This window comes from Bufo bufo, chromosome 1 (assembly GCF_905171765.1).
Source record: "Bufo bufo chromosome 1, aBufBuf1.1, whole genome shotgun sequence".
Classification (NCBI taxonomy): domain Eukaryota; kingdom Metazoa; phylum Chordata; class Amphibia; order Anura; family Bufonidae; genus Bufo; species Bufo bufo.
The window spans coordinates 761,504,178-761,527,768 of record NC_053389.1 but is presented as its reverse complement, the minus strand read 5'-3'; the positions used below and the strand labels follow the sequence as shown (position 1 = coordinate 761,527,768).

At 42.9% G+C, this 23,591-nt stretch overlaps 1 protein-coding gene across 4 annotated transcripts in view; it reads right to left on the bottom strand.

Moving 5' to 3' along the window:
• The window catches only part of LOC120986214 (adhesion G protein-coupled receptor E2-like), a 71,724-nt gene that overhangs the window by 14,145 nt on the left and 33,988 nt on the right, over positions 1–23,591 (bottom strand). For 3 of the 4 annotated variants that reach the window (XM_040414647.1, XM_040414648.1, XM_040414650.1), the window contains 6 exons: positions 22,862–23,023; positions 7,042–7,112; positions 6,704–6,784; positions 4,611–4,776; positions 907–1,017; positions 640–827 (listed from right to left, as the gene is read on the bottom strand). In XM_040414647.1, the coding sequence (XP_040270581.1) occupies positions 640–827; positions 907–1,017; positions 4,611–4,776; positions 6,704–6,784; positions 7,042–7,112; positions 22,862–23,023 (779 nt within the window). The remainder of the gene's footprint in view (positions 1–639; positions 828–906; positions 1,018–4,610; positions 4,777–6,703; positions 6,785–7,041; positions 7,113–22,861; positions 23,024–23,591) is intronic. The other variant, XM_040414649.1, reaches the window with a different exon arrangement.

The window sequence follows — 23,591 nt, the reverse complement described above, 5'->3', positions numbered from 1 at the left end:
TAAAATAGCACAAGACACACTTTTGTCAGGTCCAAATGCCATGACAATGTCCAAGACAGATAATCATTTCTTCATTGCAATGTCAAGATGCTTTAATGTTCAGGAAAAAAATATACAAACGCCAGTCATTCATGATCACATAGATCTTCATTGAATACCATCTAAATTCCCTGGACTAAATCGGGCAATTTATCCATGTGAATATATGTGAATCCTGAGGGCATGCTTTCCTAAGAAAGTAATCATGTACAAAGAAGTCATGTACAATTATGTATTACCGTATGTCTCCATACAACCTCAGAGTTGTGTGAAGCAGTAACACATCACCCCTAGACTTCTATGAATCTGCCCTGGAAATTTTCTAGGGAAGAATATCCCTAAAACATGCTACCACACACAGTACCATAAGTTGGCACATAGAGTGGCTATGGTCTGTAGTAATGAGATTCCGTGGCTCATTGAACTATTGTACAGATTGTGCAAACATCTCTGCCATGTGCGTAAGGACTACCTGAGGAGTGAAGTATTAATTTGTCCAAATCAGTTTATTAATCTTATCCATGGCAACCATACAAATCAAGGCTAAAAAAATAAATGCCATACTGCCACTAGTGGCAGTTTATACATTATTCCACTGACCGTCAGATGTTTCAGAGTAAAGGTCACTGGAGGGTCTAGGTTCTCTGTATTGGAAAGTGTGATAGATCCACTAACCAATGGGGAGATCACTTCTTCTGTAGTTATATGATCAGGATTCCCAAACGAGGCAAGAATACTGCCATTTAACTTGTCATTGATACCTTTGTATAAGATAAGCAGGGCTCCACCTAACAAACACATACATATGACAGAATAAATATATGATTAAGATATGTGTATAGTTAGTACAGTGGACTCTACACTTACCATTTTCGAAGTCCGTAAGTGAACACGGGACTTGCATTTCGTTGCCAAGGACTCTTAAGTTATAGGAAGAACTTTTACCACAATGGTCAGGAGTAACTTTCATCTCAGCCTCTAAAGGAGATAGATTATTTGGGTTTATGATCATGTATGCTATGGTAGACCTTGTGAGATATTACTAGTCATCTTATACATCAAAATATGTTGTGAAGCCTCCTTCTTGTCTACTACACCAGTTACAGCTGATTTCTTTAACCAGGCATTCCAGGACTGTGAAAATCTTTTAGAAGGCACCAACTGGAGAAGCTTTACCTGTGGCCATCATCCACATTGAACATACAGTACTTCCATATCCTAGTACACAAGTTCTAGGTGCACCAGTCTAATGACTTGTTTCCATTAGATGTCAGGAAGGGTTCTTTGGCTAATTTAGTAGGGTAAAGGTATAGATGTTGATGGACTACTCTGCCATCATCCTCCAGATCTTTATACTCCTTAAGGTACATGAAACAGCCAACATGCCACAATATACCTCACTCCCATGAGAACGTACCTGCTCTCAGGTGTGGAGTTTGTTAAAAAATGCATAGACTATCAAAGTGATTTGATAGAAACGATTCCTGTCCTGGAAAATATCTATTCACCAGGAGATTGAAAACTGAAAATGAAATTTAGTTATGGGCATAGGTATTATATATTTGTAACTGTAACCACCTGTGACTACATACAGTACATACTCTACTGACAGCCAAGGGTCTACAAAATGCACCACTGGGACCATTGCATATATTACATCAGCATTTTATTTACACAGTAGGAATATGTGCACTTCCAGGTGCCATATCAGGTCATTAAATTCAGCAGCTTATTTAAAAGTGTTATCATCCTTTGGCGCTCGCACTGCACGTACAGCGGGCAGTGTAATACAGCCTTATGACCACCTTAAAAGGGATTTCCAAAGCTTTATAACTCCCTGGACAGGTCATCAGTCCAGACACTCAGGACCCCCGACGATCAGCTGTGTGAGAAGGCACCAGCATTTCTATGAGCGCAGCAGCCTTCTCGCAGCTTACCAACCACAGCACCGTACATTGTATAGCGGCTGTGCATGGTTTCGTGCTCAACCCCATTCACTTCTATGGGGCTGAGCTGCGCCTAGTCCACGTGTCCGATGAACATTTCATCACTGGCCTTGGAAAAGCTGAGAGAAGGTCGCAGTGCTCACAGGAGTGCTGGTGCCTTCTCAAACAGCTGGTCAATGGGGGTCCTGGGTGTTGGGTCTCCACCTATCAGATACTGATGACCTATCTTGAGGATAGTAGAAAGAGGAATGAAAGCAGCACACACGGTCTCATCGGGTCACCGGAATGCATCAGCCGCCAAGAAGACCGTGGATCCACACCGGTCATACCAGAATGTTGAAGTAGAAGAGTCACAGCAGCATCTCCCGTTTTTTTCTTTTTATTGCGAAAACTTCACAGCATGTATACAAATAAAGTGCAACGTTTCGGCTGTAACCAGCCTTTATCAAGCATAATCCAACAGTGACATATACCAACATTAAATAGGGTAACCTCCACCCTCCTCAGAAGACATCAACCAATAATCTGCGTTCACCTACAACACCCAGCCACTCGTAATTGGTCACAATCGCAATCCCTCTTTTACATATATCAGCAATCTCACCTGTGTAGGTTACATCATGGACTCACTTGCTCCCGCCCAACATTTGCGTCTCCGCTTCTACACTGCGCAGAGTCGCGCTACTCACTGTTTGCCTGGGAGATATACAAACAGTGAGTAGCGCGAGTCTGCGCAGTGTAGAAGCAGAGACGCGAATGTTGGGCGGGAGCAAGTGAGTCCATGATGTAACCTACACAGGTGAGATTGCTGATATATGTAAAAGAGGGATTGCGATTGTGACCAATTACGAGTGGCTGGGTGCTGTAGGTGAACGCAGATTATTGGTTGATGTCTTCTGAGGAGGGTGGAGATTACCCTATTTAATGTTGGTATATGTCACTGTTGGATTATGCTTGATAAAGGCTGGTTACAGCCGAAACGTTGCACTTTATTTGTATACATGCTGTGAAGTTTTCGCAATAAAAAGAAAAAAAACGGAGATGCTGCTGTGACTCTTCTACTTCAACTATCTTGAGGATAGGTCATCAGTTATGAAGTCTCGGAAAAACCCATTTAAAGTAAGTCTGTCATGTAAATTTCACCAATATAACAACCAGCAATGGCCATCAAAATGTTGTAAAAGCATTATAACCATAACCTTATGTCATCTGGGTGTTTATTCCATGCCCCCCAAGGCATCTGGGGAGAGGAAAGGAAGCCTTGGGAGGTTAGGAGAGGAGCGTACAGTGGGGAAGTACTTGAGCACTTTGAAAAGGAAAGCCTGCCCAGATGGGCACTTGGTAGATGTCATCCATAAGAATAAAAGTACTTTTCCTGGACATGTAATAAACACCCAGATGACATTCAGTTATGGTTATAATGCTTTTACAATGTGCTGATGGCAATTGCTGTTGTTAGTAAAATTTACGTGACAGACTCCATTAAAGTGAATTCAGGGCCAGCCTAAGAATCACATCACTTGTCACTACTGAGAGGGGTCCCCACTGATCCTGAAGACCTGAGCATGCACCTAAGCATGCACACTTGGTGCTTGAACCTATGAAAAGGCATGGGTATCCCCAAGATACTTGATAAGGTAGTGTTATTTGGGCACTATATGGTATATAAATCACTGAAGAAAATGCACCAAAAGGATATGCCACTGACTATACTAGCTGGTCATACAAGCAGATATTAAAAGCTGAGACTTTTGCCAATATATTCCTGTCAGGAAAATATCGGAGCCCATCATGCATGACGTGGTGACCGTGACGTGGTGCATGATGGGCTCCGATATTTTCCTGACAGGAATATATTGACAAAAGTCTCAGCTTTTAATATCTGCTTGTATGACCAGCTAGTATAGTCAGTGGCATATCCTTTTGGTGCATTTTCTTCAGTGATTTATATAATTGTATTTTCATCCGCACAATGCTCTGGTCTGTGTAGGATGCTTTTGTGGTGCATGTGGACCGTGCTGGCGTCCTCCTGGCGACCGCGCTGGCGTACGCATTAATTGCTCGGGATGGTCGTTTGCTGCGGTCCACATGCGGTGGGACTGCTCCCCCAATGAGAAACACGCTACAGTGTTTGGGGTTTGAGCAGCTCCCCCATATCTGCCACGATATTTCTGTGGTTCACATGCGGTGGGACTGCTCGCCCAATGAGAAACACGCTACAGTGTTTGGGGTTTGAGCAGTTCCGCCATATTGGCCACTGCAATTCTGTGATTTTGCACTATATGGTATACCATAATTGAGGTGAATCAATAGAACATACTGCAAAGAGTACTGTCTAAGTTAAGGCCAGCAGTGGTTGAATCAAACATCATAAAAACCTCTATAATGGTTCTTCTATACCTAGTATGAGTCCCAGTTGTCAGGATATGTGGTTATAAAGATGTTTGGAAACATCTCAGATCTGAGATATTCGTACCAGTGTTGGTCTATTGGTGTTCTGTTAAAGGTTTAGAACCAGAAAGTCATCCTTTTGAGTCAGCTGCAACCACATTAACCCTTTTTCTCACATCAGTAGATATTCCCTACTCTCAAGAAGTATATCGATATTATTGTCTATCTACTCGCCAATTTCAGAGGTGCTTATTTGTTGGTTCCTTGGGTCTGCAGAGAAAGATGCCAGTAGTGCAGTTTCCACATTCTCTATTATTGGAAAGACAACTGTTTGGAGGTCTGAGATGTCCAATGTTTTCAAAGTTTGATTGAGAAGGTTAGTGATCTCAGATGCCACGTTCTATGGAGATGGGAAAATTTAGGACAGTTAATAAAACCAATGGTGTTAGGTGAAGAATTAAAAAAACCTTCATCAACAATACAAGTGTTGCCTCACATGGTACATTATAAATGGCCTAAGACATCAACCTAATTATTCTACCCTTTCCATCTAATAGTGTAATTTCTTTCCATTCAGGGAGTCTTTTTGTTCCACGGGTTCTAATTAGCCTTATAGGTGCCACGAAGTGTATTAAAGGTCTTAACTTGGTTAAGTGAAGAGCAGTCACAAACAAGAGTTCTCAACCAGTTTTAATTGGTCAAAAGTTACTAGCATGTGATCATTTTTTTTTTAACTAGATGTAAATCAAGGAGAAAAATGAACCATCTTTTCAAATAGCAATTAATAAAAATTCCCAATTGTTTTGCATATGCAGTGCCTACAGTATGTAGACTGTATATGTGTCTCTATGGTTACAGACATCAAACAAGCCCTGCATGTAGTCATGTGTTACTCCAATACTTTTTCCTCCTCTTCTTGCTAGTAGTAGCAACTTTGGACTGGCCCACAGTCCAAAGTTGCTATTATTGCTGCAAAGGTACCAAAGGTATCAAAAGGTGCAGCATAAGACAACCCCATCAGGAGGTGACTTTGGAGCCAGTCACTTGTCATTAGGGTTTATTTCTTATGAGATGAGGCTTCTGTACCCTGAAAATGGGATCTACCAGGTTGGAAACTTTTGGCCTTGGTAGAAACGACATGTCTTTGTAATGATCAAATGGGTTCTGCTGATCATTAGCCACTTTGTACAAGACCACTTTTTTTTCCATTTAACTGGCTCCCTGATCGGCCAGTTTTGTCTTTCATGTTCCTGGTGGAATTGTTCATACCAACGATGTCATAGACGATTAAGAGGCTGCATTATGCTAGATGCTTATCTTATGTGTATGGCTAGCTTAGGACATGACTGCAGGATCTGAATGCAAACAAAGGGTTTGTTAACCATGAAGACATATAGGTCTGCTCAAAGCTGTACAAATATTCCCGATGTTGTGTCCTGCACTTCATGTTGGGGTAGAGGCGCTTGTGGATGACGTGTTCCCGGCATCATGTGCTTGAGAAAACACCCACAGCATACCCAAATTGTGCAATTTGAAATTACCTTTATTCAGTAGTCTAAGTTCAGATTCATAACCATTGGCATAATGTTAGTAGGGCTGATAGTTCAATACCAGATATTTCGGTCACTGCAGACCTTCCATAGTATCATACAACTCCAAATGGATAGTAGTGGAGATGTCTTGTGCTAATAGCCATATACACAAAATTCAGAGATTTTTTGGTCTCAGAATCTGGACGTTTATAGCATATCCACAGGATGGGACTAGAAGTAGAACTTGCACCTATCTGGAGAATGGGGGTCCTCCACCCCAGTATCACAGCTGCTGTGGATGGAGAAGTGGCTGCATATGCACAGCTCTTTCCATTCATTCCTAAGGGAGTTCTGAAAATAGCTGAAAATGCTCATTCAGTTATTTTCTGAACTCTCATAGAGGTGAAATTAAAGAATAAATCTATATGCCATAAATATTCAGATGTGAATAACCCTTTAATATTAAGATTGAAACTTTAATTTCATTCCTTTTTTAAAAGCTGCTTCATTTATTTTTGTTTTAGATGAGTCTGGGCAATACAGTATTTACTCCACTGCAAGGGTGTAGCTATAAAGGGTGCACAGGTAGCAGTCATACCCGGACCATGGTGCCTGAGGGGGCCCAAAGCCTCCTCTGCCACATATGACGACACCAGTATTAGAAATAGCACATGGTAAGTTGGGTCTCTCTTACAGATTTTGCACTGGGGTCCAGGAGTTTCAAGTTACTTCTCTGCTCCATGGATAAACAATGGAAAGTAAGGATGGTGTAAATCTCATCAGTTCTTTACTTACCTGGACACGATTGGTGTTATTTCTCTTACAGGTTTCTTCAGTGATAGTCACAAAGGATTTTAAGAAAGTGCACGACGGATGCTATAAGAAAATCAATTAGAAGGTCTTAAAATTAATCTAAAAAATGATGCCCTACTGCTTAGTTATATTACCAAAATAGCCATGTTCATGAGGCCTTAACGCTGCTGGTGCAGGAAATGTAAGGGCCCAGTAGCTGTTCTTCAGGCTCCATGAGCAGAACACAATGTTTTTTCCTCTTTAAGAAAAGTTGTTTTTTTCTTTTTTTGTCCTCTAACTATGGTTATACACTTGGAAAGTTATTTCTTAGCATCACATACCGCGTTATTATATTTTGTACATCTCTCGATCTCCTGCTCAGTCATGGAATTATTTTGACATCTGTAATTCACTAGAAGAAAAGAAAGTAAAGGTTCACTTATTAAAAGACTGTAATTATGTAGGAGCTGTGACACAGTGAGGGGTTGTGTCTGGCAAGGCAGGTATTTTCCTCACAGAATGTGCGGCTGGGCTAGTTTCCAGCCAGGTGAGGTCAAATACCGGACCGGAGTTTAAGTGCCGGTCCGGGTTTTGGCAGCACCTGGCTGTCCTTAAATAGGCAGCTGGGCTCAGCAGAGATGTCTCTGTTTTTGGGATCTGAGGCTTTGTGCCTTGCTGGAGGGCTGAGAGCCGCATGCTGGGGAAACAGGCCTGCTGTGGACTACTGGAGGCAGAACTGCCAGCAAGGTGACTTGTGTTATATGAACTTTCCATTGTGTGTGAATTAACACCAAGACTGCAAAGTTACGTGCTGTTTTGTGCAATTGCCTCAAGTGTGAATAAACACTGACGTTAAGTTAAGAACTTGTATTTTGCCTCTGTACTGCGCCCGCTTACCCTATCTACCAGAGCGAAACCCCACAATTGTGGGAGTATGTGGACAAGAGCAGTGAGGCTGGCGTGAATGCCAGTATTTTTGGTTTCTGCATTTTTCAGGCACGGTTGTATGTCGTACATTAAACTAGCTGTATTACAACCAGTGCCCCACGACAAAATAGAGGCTGTTGTGAAGGCCCTCATGGAGGCTAATCTGCAGCAGTGAGAGACAAACCTGCAGCAACATGAGGCTAATAAGCAGCAGCAGGAGACTAACAAGCTGCTGTTACAACACGTGATGGCTTTGTAGACAGCAGGAGCAACCCCGAGCGTCCACGATGCCCGGAAAGCAGTCCATGCCGCGATTCCTAAGATGACCCCTGCAGACGACATCGAAAACGACCTGGCGATGTATGAGAAAGTAGCTTTTAGGGAAAAGCTACCCCGTCACCAGTGGGCTGAGGTCGTCGCTCCATTCCTGGCATCGGATTCCCAGCGGGTGTATTTCGACTTGCCGGACGATCAAGTGGCCGACTACCAAAAAGTAAAGGGTGAGATTTTGGCAAGACTGGGGGTGAATGTGTTGGTCCGGGCCCAGCGGGTACATCAGTGGGGGTTTAAGCTGGCTGAGCCTGCGAGGACCCAGTATTATGACTTACTCCACCTCTTGCAAAAGTGGCTACAGCCTAATGTGCTTTCCCACGGCTATGCTGGATAGATTATTGGCTGATATGTTCTGGAGGGCTCTGCCACCCCCTCTCCAGCACTGGATCGGCCAGGTGTCTCCTGGCAACGCCCTAGAAATGGTGGACCTGGTGGAGCGCTACGAGGCTACTAAGACTGTCACAGGGAGTTCTTTTTGGAGAAATCTCCATCCCAGACCAGGCGACTTGTACCAACCAAACCCACCCGGGGTGTACCCTCTACGGACCTGGTGCAGATAGTTTTCTGGCAGTGTCAGGAGCCGGGCCATGTAAGAGCTGACTGTCCCTATTAGGTGGAACCCATGGATACTAACTATGGCTACTGTCAGTCGCTATATGCCAGGATTTTGGTATGGAGAAACCAGCACTCACTCAGGTGCACGCTGCACGGGAGAGGACGTCAATCCACAGCAATATAAACAAAGGATCCCAGCAGTCGTGTCTTAATGCAAATCAGAGGCACATCGCCGAAACCTGGTCCTGGTCTTTTCATTTATGGAATAAAAGACATCTGATTTGCATTAAGACACGACTGCTGGGATCCTTTGTTTATATTTGGCTATATGCCAGGAGGCTGTGTGCAGAAGGTACCCCAAAAACTCTAAACCACCTGTGCCAGGTGAAGGTAGGAGACACTCCAGCGGAGGCTCTGCTGGACTCAGGGAGTCTGGTGTCCCTAGTTAGGGCTCCCCTGGTACGGTTAGCGGAGTATACTGGCCGGAAAGTTGGAGTCATGTGCATCCATGGAGACTTAAAAGACTATCCCACTGCCCTGGTGTCTCTAACCACAGGGGCTGGCAGATGGACTCACGAAGTGGCAGTTACCCCACATTTACACTACGAACTCATAACAGGGAGAGACTTTCCGGCACTGTGGCCTCCTATGAGAGTGACTGATACCCATGAGATCGGGGTTAACCCTAGCAGAGTGGCCCAGCTCAGGGGGGAGACCAGAATCCTGGGAACCTGAGACCAACGGTAGGGGTGACCGCCACTTCGGTGGAAGAGGGGGAGACAACCCCACTAAGTGTGATGGTGGGAGACGTGGAAGACTTGCCGCCGGGTCCTGAATTGGCAGACCTCAATGTCTCCGGGAATAATTTTGATACCGCCCAATGTCGGGACCCAACCCTATCCCGCGCCTGGGAAAATGTGCTAATAGTAGATGATGAACCACAACAACCTGGGGCAGAGTCAGTGTTTCCCCATTTTGTGGTTCATCAGGATATGCTGTATCGGGTAAACCAACTACGGGGTGAGCCTATTGAACAGTTGGTGGTCCCCAAGGCTTATCGCAAACTTGTGTTAGATCTAGCCCACCAACACGTTCTCGGGGGTCACCTGGGGCTGCAGAAAACTCAGGATCGTATTCTACAGTGGTTTAACTGTCCCAGCGTATTCAAAGAAGTGGAAGAGTTTTGTAAGTTTTGCCCGACCGGCCAGATAACAAGCCCCCAGCCACATTTCCGTAGTCCTCTGGTACCTCTACCGATTATCGAAGTACCATTTGACCGAATAGATATGGACCTCATAGGCCCAGTACCGAAGTCCGCCAGAGGGCATCAACATATCTTAGTCATTCTAGACTACGCCACTCGGTACCCGGAGGCGGTGCCACTGCGACATACCTCGGCCAAACTCATAGCTAAGGAGTTAATGGAGATGTAGACTAGGGTATGTCATTGGGCGCGGAGTCATCAAACCCCAAGTGAACAAAATAGAGGCGATACAGAATTGGTCCCGACCTGTCACCACTAGACAAATAAAGTAATTCCTGGGAATGCTGGACTATTACATGAGGTTTGTTCTCCACTTTGTTACTCTAGCCGCGCCCTTGGTAGGGCTCTTGAAGTGACGAAAATCAGTGATGGTTCGCTGGGATGATGGGGCGGAAGAGTCTTTTGCCGCTTTGAAGTCGGCCCTGTGTGGGTCACCGGTTTTGGTGACGCCCGACTTCAAGAGGGAGTTCGTGGTACAAACGGATGCCTCTGAAGTAGGCCTCGGTGCTGTACTGTCTCAGGAAGTCAACGGGGAGTAGTATCCTGTTGTCTTCCTAAGCTGCAAGCTCACCCCAGCCGAAACCAGGTACAGTATAGTGGAGAGAGAGTGCCTGGCTATCAACTGGGCACTAGAATCTCTCTGCTATTATCTGTTGGAGAGAAAGTTCCGCCTGGTGACCGACCACTCCCCTCTCAAGAGGTTGAGCCAGGCCGAAGACAGGAATGCCCGGGTCACCAGATGGTTTTTGTCTCTGCAGAACTTTAAGTTCTCAGTAGAACACAGAGCAGGCAGATTGCAGGGAAACGCGGATGCCCTGTCCCGGGTGCATTATCTGGCGTGTGTCCAGCCACCCAGGGTTGAATAAAGGGGGGGGGGGGGTATGTGACACAGTGAGGGGTTGTGTCTGGCAAGGCAGGTATTTTCCACCCAGCATGTGTGGCTGGGCTGGTTTCCAAGCCAGGTTAGGTCAAATACCGGACCGGAGTTTAAGTGCCGGTCCGGGTTTTGGCAGCACCTGGCTGTTCTTAAATAGGCAGCTGGGCTCAGCAGAGATGTCTCTGTTTTTGTAATCTGAGGCTTTGTGCCATGCTGGAGGGCTGAGAGCCGCATGCTGGTGAAACAGGCCCCCTAAAGCCTGCTGTGGACTACTGTAGGCAGAACTGCCAGCAAAGTGACTTGTGTTATATGAACTTTCCATTGTGTGTGAATTAACACCAAGACTGCAAAGTTACGTGCTGATTTGTGCAATTGCCTCAAGTGTGAATAAACACTGACGTTTTGAGTTAAGAACTTTTATTTTGCCTCTGTACTGCGCCCACTTACCCCCACAGGGCTTTGATTTCCAGTTACATCTGCGGTGCCTAAGACCTTGGGGGTATCTGCAAAGTTTGATTTCTTACTTAATGTTTGTAATGTTATATCATATTTACATTGTACATCAGCAGGTGAGGTATGGTTGGCATCAGGAATGGAGCTAATACTACTTCTTGCCAGGAGAGGGGGAGTGTTAGCTAGGACTGTGAGGAGTAATAAGGAAAAACTACAGATATCTTCAAAGCTACAATGTTACAGTCAGCATAGTAATCAGCTACTACAGCTATCCCGACCCTGCTGAAGCTGAAGAACTACAGCTAAGACACCCATCACCTAATACACAGCCAGGCCAGACTAACTCAAAAGCCTGCAGCCACAAGAGCCAGATTACAGCTGTTATCCAGAAGTTCAGGGGAGAAACATCAGCAAGATAGCACACCATAGGTGCCATCATCTGCATCATCACTTAGCCAACCACTATACCTCATCACTTGAGAAGAGAAATTGTACTGTATACAACTACTGCTGGATCTGCTAGAACTCCTGTTTTGCACTTACTAAAGACTTTTATTCTTCTACTTCTGGCCTGATTCTTTAAAAACAACCATTTCACTGCAACGAGTCCCAAGGAGCAAAGGCCTGAGGGAGTATACTGTGTCACATCATGTCATCAGGGCCACTACTACTCCCATCCTCTGCATCCGATCCTCAGGGGCTTGCTGCACATTCAAGTACATGTACATGTGCAGGACATGATCTGCTGGTGCCCTAGATGATGGTTTCAGAATGCTCCTTCACCATTCGAGCTCCCTGAAGTTGAGCATGATAGCTGATGGACAGACAATAATTCATGAAAGATGAACTCCCTCAAAAAATTGTACTCTCTGACCTGCTAGAAAGGTACATGATGTTATCTGTAGTGAATATAATCCTCTTACCAGTGCCTGTATTTGTGAGATATCCCCTTCCTTCTACTTCTCACCGGTGTCATGTGACCAGAAACCAGACTTTCCAAATAACACAGCCTCTTATGTGTGGACAGGAAGTTTCTCTATGTATTCCTATGGAGGTCTCAATGTCAGTCTTATAGGAATGAATAGAGAAGTAACTGACTTCCTGTCCTGTGTCAGTTGGAGATCTGAGTGTTGGTCACATGACACAGCTGAAGATCAGAAGGGAGGTTATAACTTACAAATACAGTCACTGATAAGAAGATTACATTCACTACAGATTACATCAGCCACCCGTCTAGCAGATCAGAGATTAAAACTTTTTGTAGGAGTTCTTCTTTAATTGACATCTGTTGCATCAATAGAACATTGTTTTTTTCTCCCACTAGTCGTGCCCCCCAATGTCGACCAAGGCTACTGCCTATTCTGCCTACTAATTAATTGCCAACACTTGATTTCAAAAGTACCTACAATGTAGGAATTTCATCTACCCAAACAGCTGCTTTTCTCTCTCAATGTCAATCACACGTTTCCTGCTGCTTCTCCCCTCTCCCCTCAGGGCATACAGTCACAAACATAGAAAATTGCTGCAGTTGCATCCCCCTCCTCTCCTCACTACCTTATATTACTTTATTAATCCCTTAGAACGTCAAGTGTTATCAACTGCAAGTAGGTGATTCAAAGTGAATATAAATTTATATGGCTCCAAGCGAATTCAACTTTGATTGGTGGAGGGCAAATGTCCATCAAGGATCATGTTTGGTAAGTTTTATTTTTCAAGCTCATTTATGCAAACAGAATTCTCCACCCCCTTAAATGAATTCTAAGATTGTGAGGATATGCCATTAATGTCTGAATGGCGGAGGTTCACATTCCCACCGATTGCCACAATGAGGTGACAGCAGTAGTAACACACATTGCTATTTTGTCTCCTGTTGACTTGGTTTTCTCCAGAGGTCCAATGAGTAGCCTATTACGCTGATCGTGCTTGTGTTGTGTTGACTTTCAAGTTTTCCTGTAAATGATTCTTGCAAGTAAGACAAGTAGGATTTTTAAGATACAGTTCTCATTTTTGTGTTTGAGAAGTTATGTCACTAAGGTCACCACATCATTTGCAGTCAGAAAGGCAGATTATACCAGTAACCATACACATAATCGACCGAGATGTTTGTCATGTGCTGTGTCAGTGGAAAAAAAATCTAAATGTTTGCTGCACATATATCTCTTTATGTTGAAATAATGTCTTAGTCCAATATTTCACTAGGAAAAAGATCTTTTTTTCACTGAGAATTAGCCTGAGAAGGTATGAGGATGAAGCATAAAAAACAGAGTTGTATGAGATTAGAAAGTTTTTTTTCCCCGAAACAGCACCGCTTTTGTCCATAGGCTGTGTCTGGTATTGCGGTTAATCTCAATTACAATAATAAGACACTACAGCAAGCTACATCATTGTCTTTGGACTTTATTATGGGAACACCCACATTATGAGCAATGAAGACCCAAAAGCAGCCAAAGGCAAAGCTGACATAAGGTTTTCCCGACCAACTTTCCTAATGATCTAATAATCCAATGCCCAGCTTCTTAAAGGGGTTATCCTGAAAATAATACTGATGACCAGTCCTCTGAATAGGTCATCAGTATTAGATCGACGGGGGGCCGACTCCTTGGAGCCCTACTGATCAGCTATAAGAAGCTGATCGTCAGGGGCTGCCAGGGCTCAGACCCCTGACAATGTGATAATGATAATCTATCCTGAGGATATGTTATCATTATCATTTTCTGGATAACCCCTTTAAGGTGCCAATATGCCTTTAATATGGTGGCTTACCTCCAATAGATGCAGACCACGCAGTTTCTATGGTTCCAGTGGGGAAAAGGGGCCCGCAGTGAACCAAAGGCCCGTCCCCTAATTACACTGATTTGGGGGAATTTATCATAAGGGGAAAATATGAAGTCAGTTTTGCTTGAGTCTACATTGGTGTCCTTTATGCCACATTTATCAAATGTCTTATGTTACTTGATAAATTAGTCTTATCTTTAGACCCAACACTTTTGTCTAGAGAAGCTACTCCAGTTTTCCTACTCCACCCTCCTCCTGGAGCGAGATTGCGACTTTTTTGCGACTCTTTTTAAAAAGTCTTAATGATAAATCTGGAGTGAAACTCATTACCATCGCTAACCACACGCACTTTCCCACCCACATTACAAAACTGGAGTGAGAGGTGTAAAAATGAAAAAAGTCGCAAAATGTGGCGCAGACAAGTGCAAAAAAGTCACAAAAGCCCTATTTTTGTGACTTTTTGATGCCAGAATTCTGGAGGTAAGGTATAAATAATAAATCAGGGCCATTATGTCCACCCCCAGTATAGTATCCCTTTCATCAGTGGAGAAAGCTAAAGGACATCACAGGTCCTGTACATATAGTAAAGTAACTGCACAGAGCACATGACAGGTCCTTCAACCCCCAACAGCATGGAGAAGAACTGCAGGATGAGCTCTGCACTAGCATGGAGTGGTAAGAGGAGGTCCTCCTCCTTTCTCTTCAATTAACCCCCATTCCCTATTTTTACTACAGGTGAAACTCAAAAAATTTGAATATTGTGCAAAGTTAATTTATTTCAGTAATGCAACTTGAAAGGTGAAACTAATATATGAGAGAGACTCATTACATGCAAAGCGAGATATTTCAAGCCTTTATTTGGTATAATTTGGATGATTATGGCTTACAGCTTATGAAACCCTAAAGTATCAATTTTGAGGTCCCCTTTGCTCAGGGGGTATGGATTAATTAGCTGACTAGAGTGTGACACTTTGAGCCTAGAATATTGAACCTTTTCACAAAACTCTAATTTTAAGCTGCATTAATGCAATTCCTTTTAATTTGCATTACTGAAATAAATGGACTTTTGCACGACCTTCTAATTTTTCGAGTTTCACCTGTATATATATATGTAGTACTGCAGACAGTTACAACCACTATTACCTCATGTACCTCACACAATACCCAAAATATATAACTGACCCCGTATACAGTGGGATGCGAAAGTTTGGGCATCCTTGTTAATCGTCATGATTTTCCTGTATAAATCGTTGGTTGTTACGATAAAAAATGTCAGTTAAACATATCATATAGGAGACACACACAGTGATATTTGAGAAGTGCAATGAAGTTTATTGGATTTACAGAAAGTGTTCTATAATTGTTTAAACAAAATTAGGCAGGTGCATAAATTTGGGCACCACAAAAAAGAAATGAAATCAATATTTAGTAGATCCTCCTTTTGCAGAAATTACAGCCTCTAAACGCTTCCTGTAGGTTCCAATGAGAGTCTGGATTCTGGTTGAAGATATTTTGGACCATTCCTCTTTACAAAACATCTTTAGTTCATTCAGGTTTGATGGCTTCCGAGCATGGACAGCTCTCTTTAAGTCACACTACAGATTTTCAATTATATTCAGGTCTGGGGACTGAGATGGCCATTCCAGAACGTTGTACTTGTTCCTCTGCATAAATGCCTTAGTGGATTTTGAGCAGTGTTTAGGGTCGTTGTCTTGTTGAAAGATCCAGCCCCAGCGCAGCTTCAGCTTTGTCACTGATTCCTGGACATTGGTCTCCAGAATCTGCCGATACTGAGTGGAATCCATGCGTCCCTCAACTTTGACAAGATTGCCAGTCCCTGCACTGGCCCCACAGCCCCACAGCATGATGGAACCACCACCATATTTTACTGTAGGTAGCAGGTGTTTTTCTTGGAATGCTGTGTTCTTTTTCCTCCATCATAACGCCCCTTGTTATGGCCAAATAACTCAATTTTAGTTTCATCAGTCCACAGCACCTTATTCCAAAATGAAGCTGGCTTGTCCAAATGTGCTTTATCCCACCTCAAGCGGCACTTTTTGTGCTGTGGGCGGAGAAAAGGCTTCCTCTGCATCACTCTCGCATACAGCATCTCCTTGTGTAAAGTGCGCCGAATGGTTGAACGATGCACAGTGACTCCATCTGCAGCAAGATGATGTTGTAGGTCTTTGGTGCTGGTCTGTGGTTTGACTCTGACTGTTCTCACCATTCGTCGCTTCTGTCTATACGAGATTTTTCTTGGTCTGCCACTTCGAGCCTTAACTTGAACTGAGCCTGTGGTCTTCCATTTCCTCAATATGTTCCTAACTGTGGAAACAGACAGCTGAAATCTCTGAGACAGCCTTCTGTATCCTTCCCCTAAACCATGATGGTGAACAATCTTTGTCTTCAGGTCTTTTGAGAGTTGTTTTGAGACCCCCATGTTGCTACTCTTCAGAGAAAATTAAAAGAGGAGGGAAACTTACAATTGACCCCCTTAAATGCTCTTTCTCATAATTGGATTCACCTGTGTATGTAGGTCAGGGGTCACTGAGCTTACCAAGCCAATTGGAGTTCCAATAATTAGTTCTAAAGGTTTTGGAATCAATAAAATGACAACAGTGCCCAAATGTATGCACCTGCCTAATTTTGTTTAAACAATTATAGCACACTTTCTGTAAATCCAATAAACTTCATTTCACTTCTCAAATATCACTGTGTGTGTCTCCTATATGATATATTTAACTGACATTTTTTATCGTAACAACCAACGATTTATACAGGAAAATCATGATGATTAACAAGGTTGCCCAAACTTTTGCATCCCACTGTATCTGTACACACTGCTTGTATTCTACCTTGTACTTTATCTCTCTCTCTCTCTCTATATATATATATATATATTGTAGGAAGGCGCAAGGGGCAGTCATTGATGGAAGGTATGTGTCACCAAGATTCCTGGCCTCAGTGAGGTAAGAGCCGGTAGTTTTAAGTGTCAGCGGCAGCTATTGCTGACTGACACTGTTTTTTGTTAGTATGGCTGTAAAGCTGATCCAGGCCGGCTCTTACTGGGAGTAGCCAAAGTGCTGGGTGGGTGGCTTCTCCCCACGTTCCAGGCCGGGTCTTTTTGGCCTATATAAAAAACCCAGCCAGCAGTCTCAGCTGGGTGTGGTTTATCTTCCATCTGACAGAGAAGCTGGGGAGTCTCTGTGTTTTGGGACCTGTGAATTTGTGCCGTGCTAAAGGCCTGAGAGCCGCATGCTAGGAAACAGGCCCCTAAAGCCTGCTGTGGACTGCGGGTGGAAAACTGCTAACCAGGTGAAGATTTTGTTCTATGGACATTGCATGGTGTGAACAAACACTGAGACTGTGAACGGTCATTTTTGTTTTTCCTTATGTGTGAATAAACACCGAACTGTTTAAGCTAAAGACTTTGTGATTGCCTCTATACTGCGTCCGCTAGCCTGTCTACCAGAGCAAAACCCCACAATATATATTTGTGCTGCAGCCAAGGTAGCAAGCATCTGTTCCCCCTTTTTAGATAAATTTTTCGAGGTGCTGGTTTATTCTATTTTGTGTTTTTTATATATATATATAAACAATAAAGATCCGCAGCACTCCTTGAAAGATGAAAAAAATGTACTATTTATTCACACATGTCATGTGACAACGTTTCGGTTCTCTCACAGAACCTTTTTCAAGTCAAGTGATATACAGTATAATAGATGCAGTGGACACAGGTATGTAGTATACCCAGCAGTGTAGGTATAATAGATGCAGTATGTACAAATATATAGTATATCCCGTAGTGTACTGGTATGTGAGGTACGAGGTATAATAGATGCAGTGTGTACAGATGTATAGTATATACAGCAGTGTACTGATATGTGAGGTATAATAGATGTGTATACTATATACAGTGGGATGCAAAAGTTTGGGCAACCTTGTTAATCGTCATGATTTTCCTGTATAAATCGTTGGTTGTTACAATAAAAAATGTCAGTTAAATATATGATATAGGAGACACACACAGTGATATTTGAGAAGTGAAATGAAGTTTATTGGATTTACAGAAAGTGTGCTATAATTGTTTAAACAAAATTAGGCAGGTGCATAAATTTGGGCACTGTTGTCATTTTATTGATTCCAAAACCTTTAGAACTAATTATTGGAACTCCAATTGGCTTGGTAAGCTCAGTGACCCCTGACCTACATACACAGGTGAATCCAATTATGAGAAAGAGTATTTAAGGGGGTCAATTGTAAGTTTCCCTCCTCTTTTAATTTTCTCTGAAAAATAGCAACATGGGGGTCTCAAAACAACTCTCAAATGACCTGAAGACAAAGATTGTTCCCCATCATGGTTTAGAGGAAGGATACAGAAGGCTGTCTCAGAGATTTCAGCTGTCTGTTTCCACAGTTAGGAACATATTGAGGAAATGGAAGACCACAGGCTCAGTTCAAGTTAAGGCTCGAAGTGGCAGACCAAGAAAAATCTCGGATAGACAGAAGCGACGAATGGTGAGAACAGTCAGAGTCAACCCACAGACCAGCACCAAAGACCTACAACATCATCTTGCTGCAGATGGAGTCACTGTGCATCGTTCAACCATTCGGTGCACTTTACACAAGGAGATGCTGTATGCGAGAGTGATGCAGAGGAAGCCTTTTCTCCGCCCACAGCACAAAAAGTGCCGCTTGAGGTGGGCTAAAGCACATTTGGACAAGCCAGCTTCATTGTGGAATAAGGTGCTGTGGACTGATGAAACTAAAATTGAGTTATTTGGCCATAACAAGGGGCGTTATGATGGAGGAAAAAGAACACAGCATTCAAAGAAAAACACCTGCTACCTACAGTAGAATATGGTGGTGGTTCCATCATGCTGTGGGGCTGTGGGGCCAGTGCAGGGACTGGGAATCTTGTCAAAGTTGAGGGACGCATGGATTCCACTCAGTATCAGCAGATTCTGGAGACCAATGTCCAGGAATCAGTGACAAAGCTGAAGCTGCGCCGGGGCTGGATCTTTCAACAAGACAACGACCCTAAACACTGCTCAAAATCCACTAAGGCATTTATGCAGAGGAACAAGTACAACGTTCTGGAATGGCCATCTCAGTCCCCAGACCTGAATATAATGGAAAATCTGTGGTGTGACCTAAAGAGAGCTGTCCATGCTCGGAAGCCATCAAACCTGAATGAACTAAAGATGTTTTGTAAAGAGGAATGGTCCAAAATACCTTCAACCAGAATCCAGACTTTCATTGGAACCTACAGGAAGCGTTTAGAGGCTGTAATTTCTGCAAAAGGAGGATCTACTAAATATTGATTTCATTTCTTTTTTGTGGTGCCCAAATTTATGCACCTGCCTAATTTTGTTTAAACAATTATAGCACACTTTCTGTAAATCCAATAAACTTCATTTCACTTCTCAAATATCACTGTGTGTGTCATTTTTTATCGTAACAACCAACGATGTATACAGGAAAATCATGACGATTAACAAGGTTGTCCAAACTTTCGCATCCCACTGTATGTAGTATACACAGCAGTGTACTGATATATGGGGAATGAGGTATAATAGTTGCAGTGTACAAATATATAGTATATCCAGCAGTGTACTGATATGTGAGGTACTAGGTATAATACATGCAGTGTGTACAGATATATAGTATATACAGCAGTGTACTGATATGTGAGGTATGAAGTATAATACATGCAGTGTGTTAAGATGTATAGTATATATAGCAGTGTACTGATATGTGAGGTACGAGGTATAATACATGCAGTGTGTACAGATATATAGTATATACAGCAGTGTACTGATATGTGAGGTATGAAGTATGATAGATGCGGTGTGTACAGATATATAGTATATACAGCGGTGTACTGATATGTGAGGTACTAGGTATAATACATGCAGTGTGTACAGATATATAGTTTATACAGCAGTGTACTGATATGTGAGGTATGAAGTATAATACATGCAGTGTGTTAAAATGTATAGTATATACAGCAGTGTACCGATATGTGAGGTACAAGCTATAATTTATACCTCACTGCTGTATATACTGGTTAGGAAAAAGTAGAAGGAGGGGCTATGATTGGGGCATGGGGGCCCAATTTAGATTCTTGCTATGGGGACCAATGATTTCTATGTAAGCCCCTGTTTAAGTAGTTAAAGGGGTTGTCTTATGAAAAATATTCTGCACTTTTCTGAATTCTTTTGTAATTGCATATAATTAAAAATTTAACATAGCCACTGAGTTATTCAATAAAATGTATCTGTATAGCGCCACCTGCTGTTTCTTTTTTTCTAATTTCTTTGACCTGCTCATTGAGATGGCCGCACATGCTCAGTTTCATCCTTCAACTGCCTCCTGAGCTGTGATAGGGAGAGCTGAGACACGCCCCCTGAACTGTGTTAGGGAGAGCTGAGACACGCCTCCTGAGCTGTGATTGGGAGAGCTGAGACACACCCCCTGAGCTGCAACAGAAAAGACACTCCCCTTGAACTGCCAGCTTGATGTAAATCTAGCAGATCAATGAATGTGGAGATCTCTGGATCCATGTGAGGTACAGGGCTGGTTCTAGTTTTGTTAGAAAGAGACTGGCATGTACTATATGATGTCTTTTGTATATGATGATTTTCATTTTTTTACATTAGTCATAGGATAACCCCTTTAACGACTGAACCCTCATTTGGCTGGCAACTATCTATCCCGACTCATGCATGTACACTCATGGTTTGGCCAAGCATGTAGATATTTTCAATGAGGAGAGAGTAGAAAGACCCTGTCAGATACTTCTGGTGGTGGGTTTTCTCCTGGGAGAACAAAATTCATCCGATCCTTTATTTCCTGGACACTATCTGTCGTGGGAAAATCTGTATTTTTCCCAAAAGCAGTGCCACTCTAGGGTTGTGTCTAGTATTTCAGCTAAAACCATTTCAAGTAAATGCTTCAGGCACAGCGAAGAAGACATTAGCATTTAGGGAAAGTCCTCTCAGCAAGCACTAACCACAATGTTAAGGGGTAGTTTTGTAATAACATTCCCTGAGTTGCATGACACAGTGTTATTATGCAGTGTGCAGAATATGAGGAAATAAGTGAAAAGAAAAAAATGCTAGATATACTGTACATTTTGGCATGTATGGCATGCCAAAATTAAAGTCACCCGTACACATGATATACTGTAGCTCAAACATGGACACTCAGCCAACCATGTGCTTATTTCAATGAAGGGATGGGACTATACTGATACTAGATACCGGGCATATTTGGAAAGTCTTCAGATCCTTTCACTTTTTCACTTTTTGTTATGTTGTGGCCTTGTGCAAAAAAATCTAAATGTTCAAATTTTCTCCCATCAATCTGCACTCAATACTACATAATGAGAACGTTAAAAACTGAATTTTAGAAATGTTTGCTAATTTATTAAAAAGGAAAAGCTAACATTTCACATGAACATTTAGACCAGGGGTCAGCAACCTTTGGCACTCCAGCTGCTGTGAAACTACAACACATTCGGCAGTTCTTGCAACCACCATAGAAGTGAAAGGAGGATTCTGGGAGTTGTAGTTTTAGAACAGCTGAAGTGCCGGAGGTTGCTGATCCCCAATTTAGACCCTTAGCCTCCGATTTCTCTTGATCATCTTTGAGATGTTTTTACACCTCGATTGGAGTCCACCTGAGGTAAATTTAGTTGATTGGACATGATCTGGAAAGATACAGCCCTGTCTATATAAGGTCTCAAAGCTGACAATGCATACAGTACCAGATCAAAAACCAAGCCTTGAGGAGGAAAGAACTGCCTGTAGAGCTCAGAGACAGGATTGTGTGGAGGCACAGATACAATGTATCAAATCAAGCAGCTGGGCTGTGTAATGTGTGTGGTATTGCAAAGGGGGATGCACTTGTATTGACTTGGGTTGATAGACGTGGTCTCGTATATTGTGTGATGAAGTAATAAGTGCAGGGTATTTGGCCGTCACTGTAATTGAATAGCTGCGGTACTCTATAGTACCAGTACAGGTATGCTGAGCTCAGGTCACTCACCACTATCTTCCCCACCCAGAACTCTCTAAGCATACATCCCATCCAACATGATGCCTACAATATTGTATGATTGCTATCCCAGCGAACTGGACTTAAGGTCCAATGATGATATTCTGACCCTGATACGTCCCTCACACAGCGCGCACACACACAATTGTATGATTGCTGTCCCTGTGAGTTGGATTTAAGGTCCACTAGTGATATCCTGACCCTGATCCATTCACTCTCACATTGGTGCGCACACAGCTAAACATTATATCACCCCAAGCCAAACTAGTGAAGCAAAGGCTGGATGAATACACCAAGTCCTAAGTCTAGACACAGCTGTTAATAGATAGTGGACTAACTGCTCTAGCTCCATATGCCCATACGCTCTACGCGTTTCACCACTGAAATGGATCATGAGGAGCATGGCATAGTGGTTTGAAAGAGACGGTGTGCCGACCACCTCCAGTGGTGAAGCGGCGGCGTGACTGGCACTAATATGGCTGTAAAGAGGCCATTGGACTCACACACATATAACGGGGTGGCTCTGCCCCACACATTAGCGAAGCAGGGTGCAGGGGGCCTTGTTATCTGCGTGATGTCATTCATTCCCCTGTATCAAGCACAGTAACTGAAAAGTTCCATAAAAATGTCATACATGCGAGACACCATTGTCTTCCAGTGTAAATGTCCCTACTTTATTGGTCAAGATCAGAATACCGTGCAACAATTCTCAGCATACAGTAACTGTATTCTTCCATTAGATTGGCAATCTGAATTCACAAGTTTCTGTGAAGTCTACATCTTAAATAAAATACAAGAAATAATGAAGTTATGAAACTTGACAACTCACATATCACATGATTGTAAAATGAATCTAATTGATCAATGCAAGAAATAGGATTTCACATTGGTTCGAGATCTCTGGTAAAATGCCCACCTGGTTGTGATGTCGTGGCTCCAGTCTCCTCTGGAGTTTTTTGAGATATGCTGTGTGATGTTACTGATATCTGTACTGTTGATGTTGTAAGTTGGTTGTAGTGGGTAGTGTTTCCCATATTCATGCTTGATGTCAGCAATGGAGTGGTGGTAGAACGTGGGGCTGATGAAGAAGTTTTAATTAGATCTTAAGAAATTAAATGTTCCAACCCCATATAACATAGTAAACTGACTGTTTAAAGGGGTTGGCCACTTTCTGTCTACCCAAAAGCCCAAGAATCTCTGACTCTTGATTGTTTTTTTTTTCATATGTCTTGGAGTCTTTACAGTAAGACTCTCTACCTGAGGTGGTGGTGATGGTGAGTTCACTAAAAACGTCCAAGAGGGGCCTGGATGTATTTCTGGAGGGAATAATATTACAGGTGATAGTTACTAGAGATGGGTCGTTGATCCAGGGAGTTATTCTGATTGCCTGATTGGAGTCGGGAAGGCATTTTTTGGCTTCTACCTCACAAGGGTTTTTTGCCTTCCTCTGGATCAACTTGCAGGATAACAGGCTGAACTGGATGGACAGATGTCCTTTTTCAGCCTAAGAAACAATGTTACTATGTTGTTTTATGAAGAAGCTCTGGTGGACATACTGTAGCACTGCATAATGCATATGGTACCTGTTTCATGGACAAAAGTGGCTTCATTTCTGAAAAATGAACAGATCCCTATGGGTCTGAGCT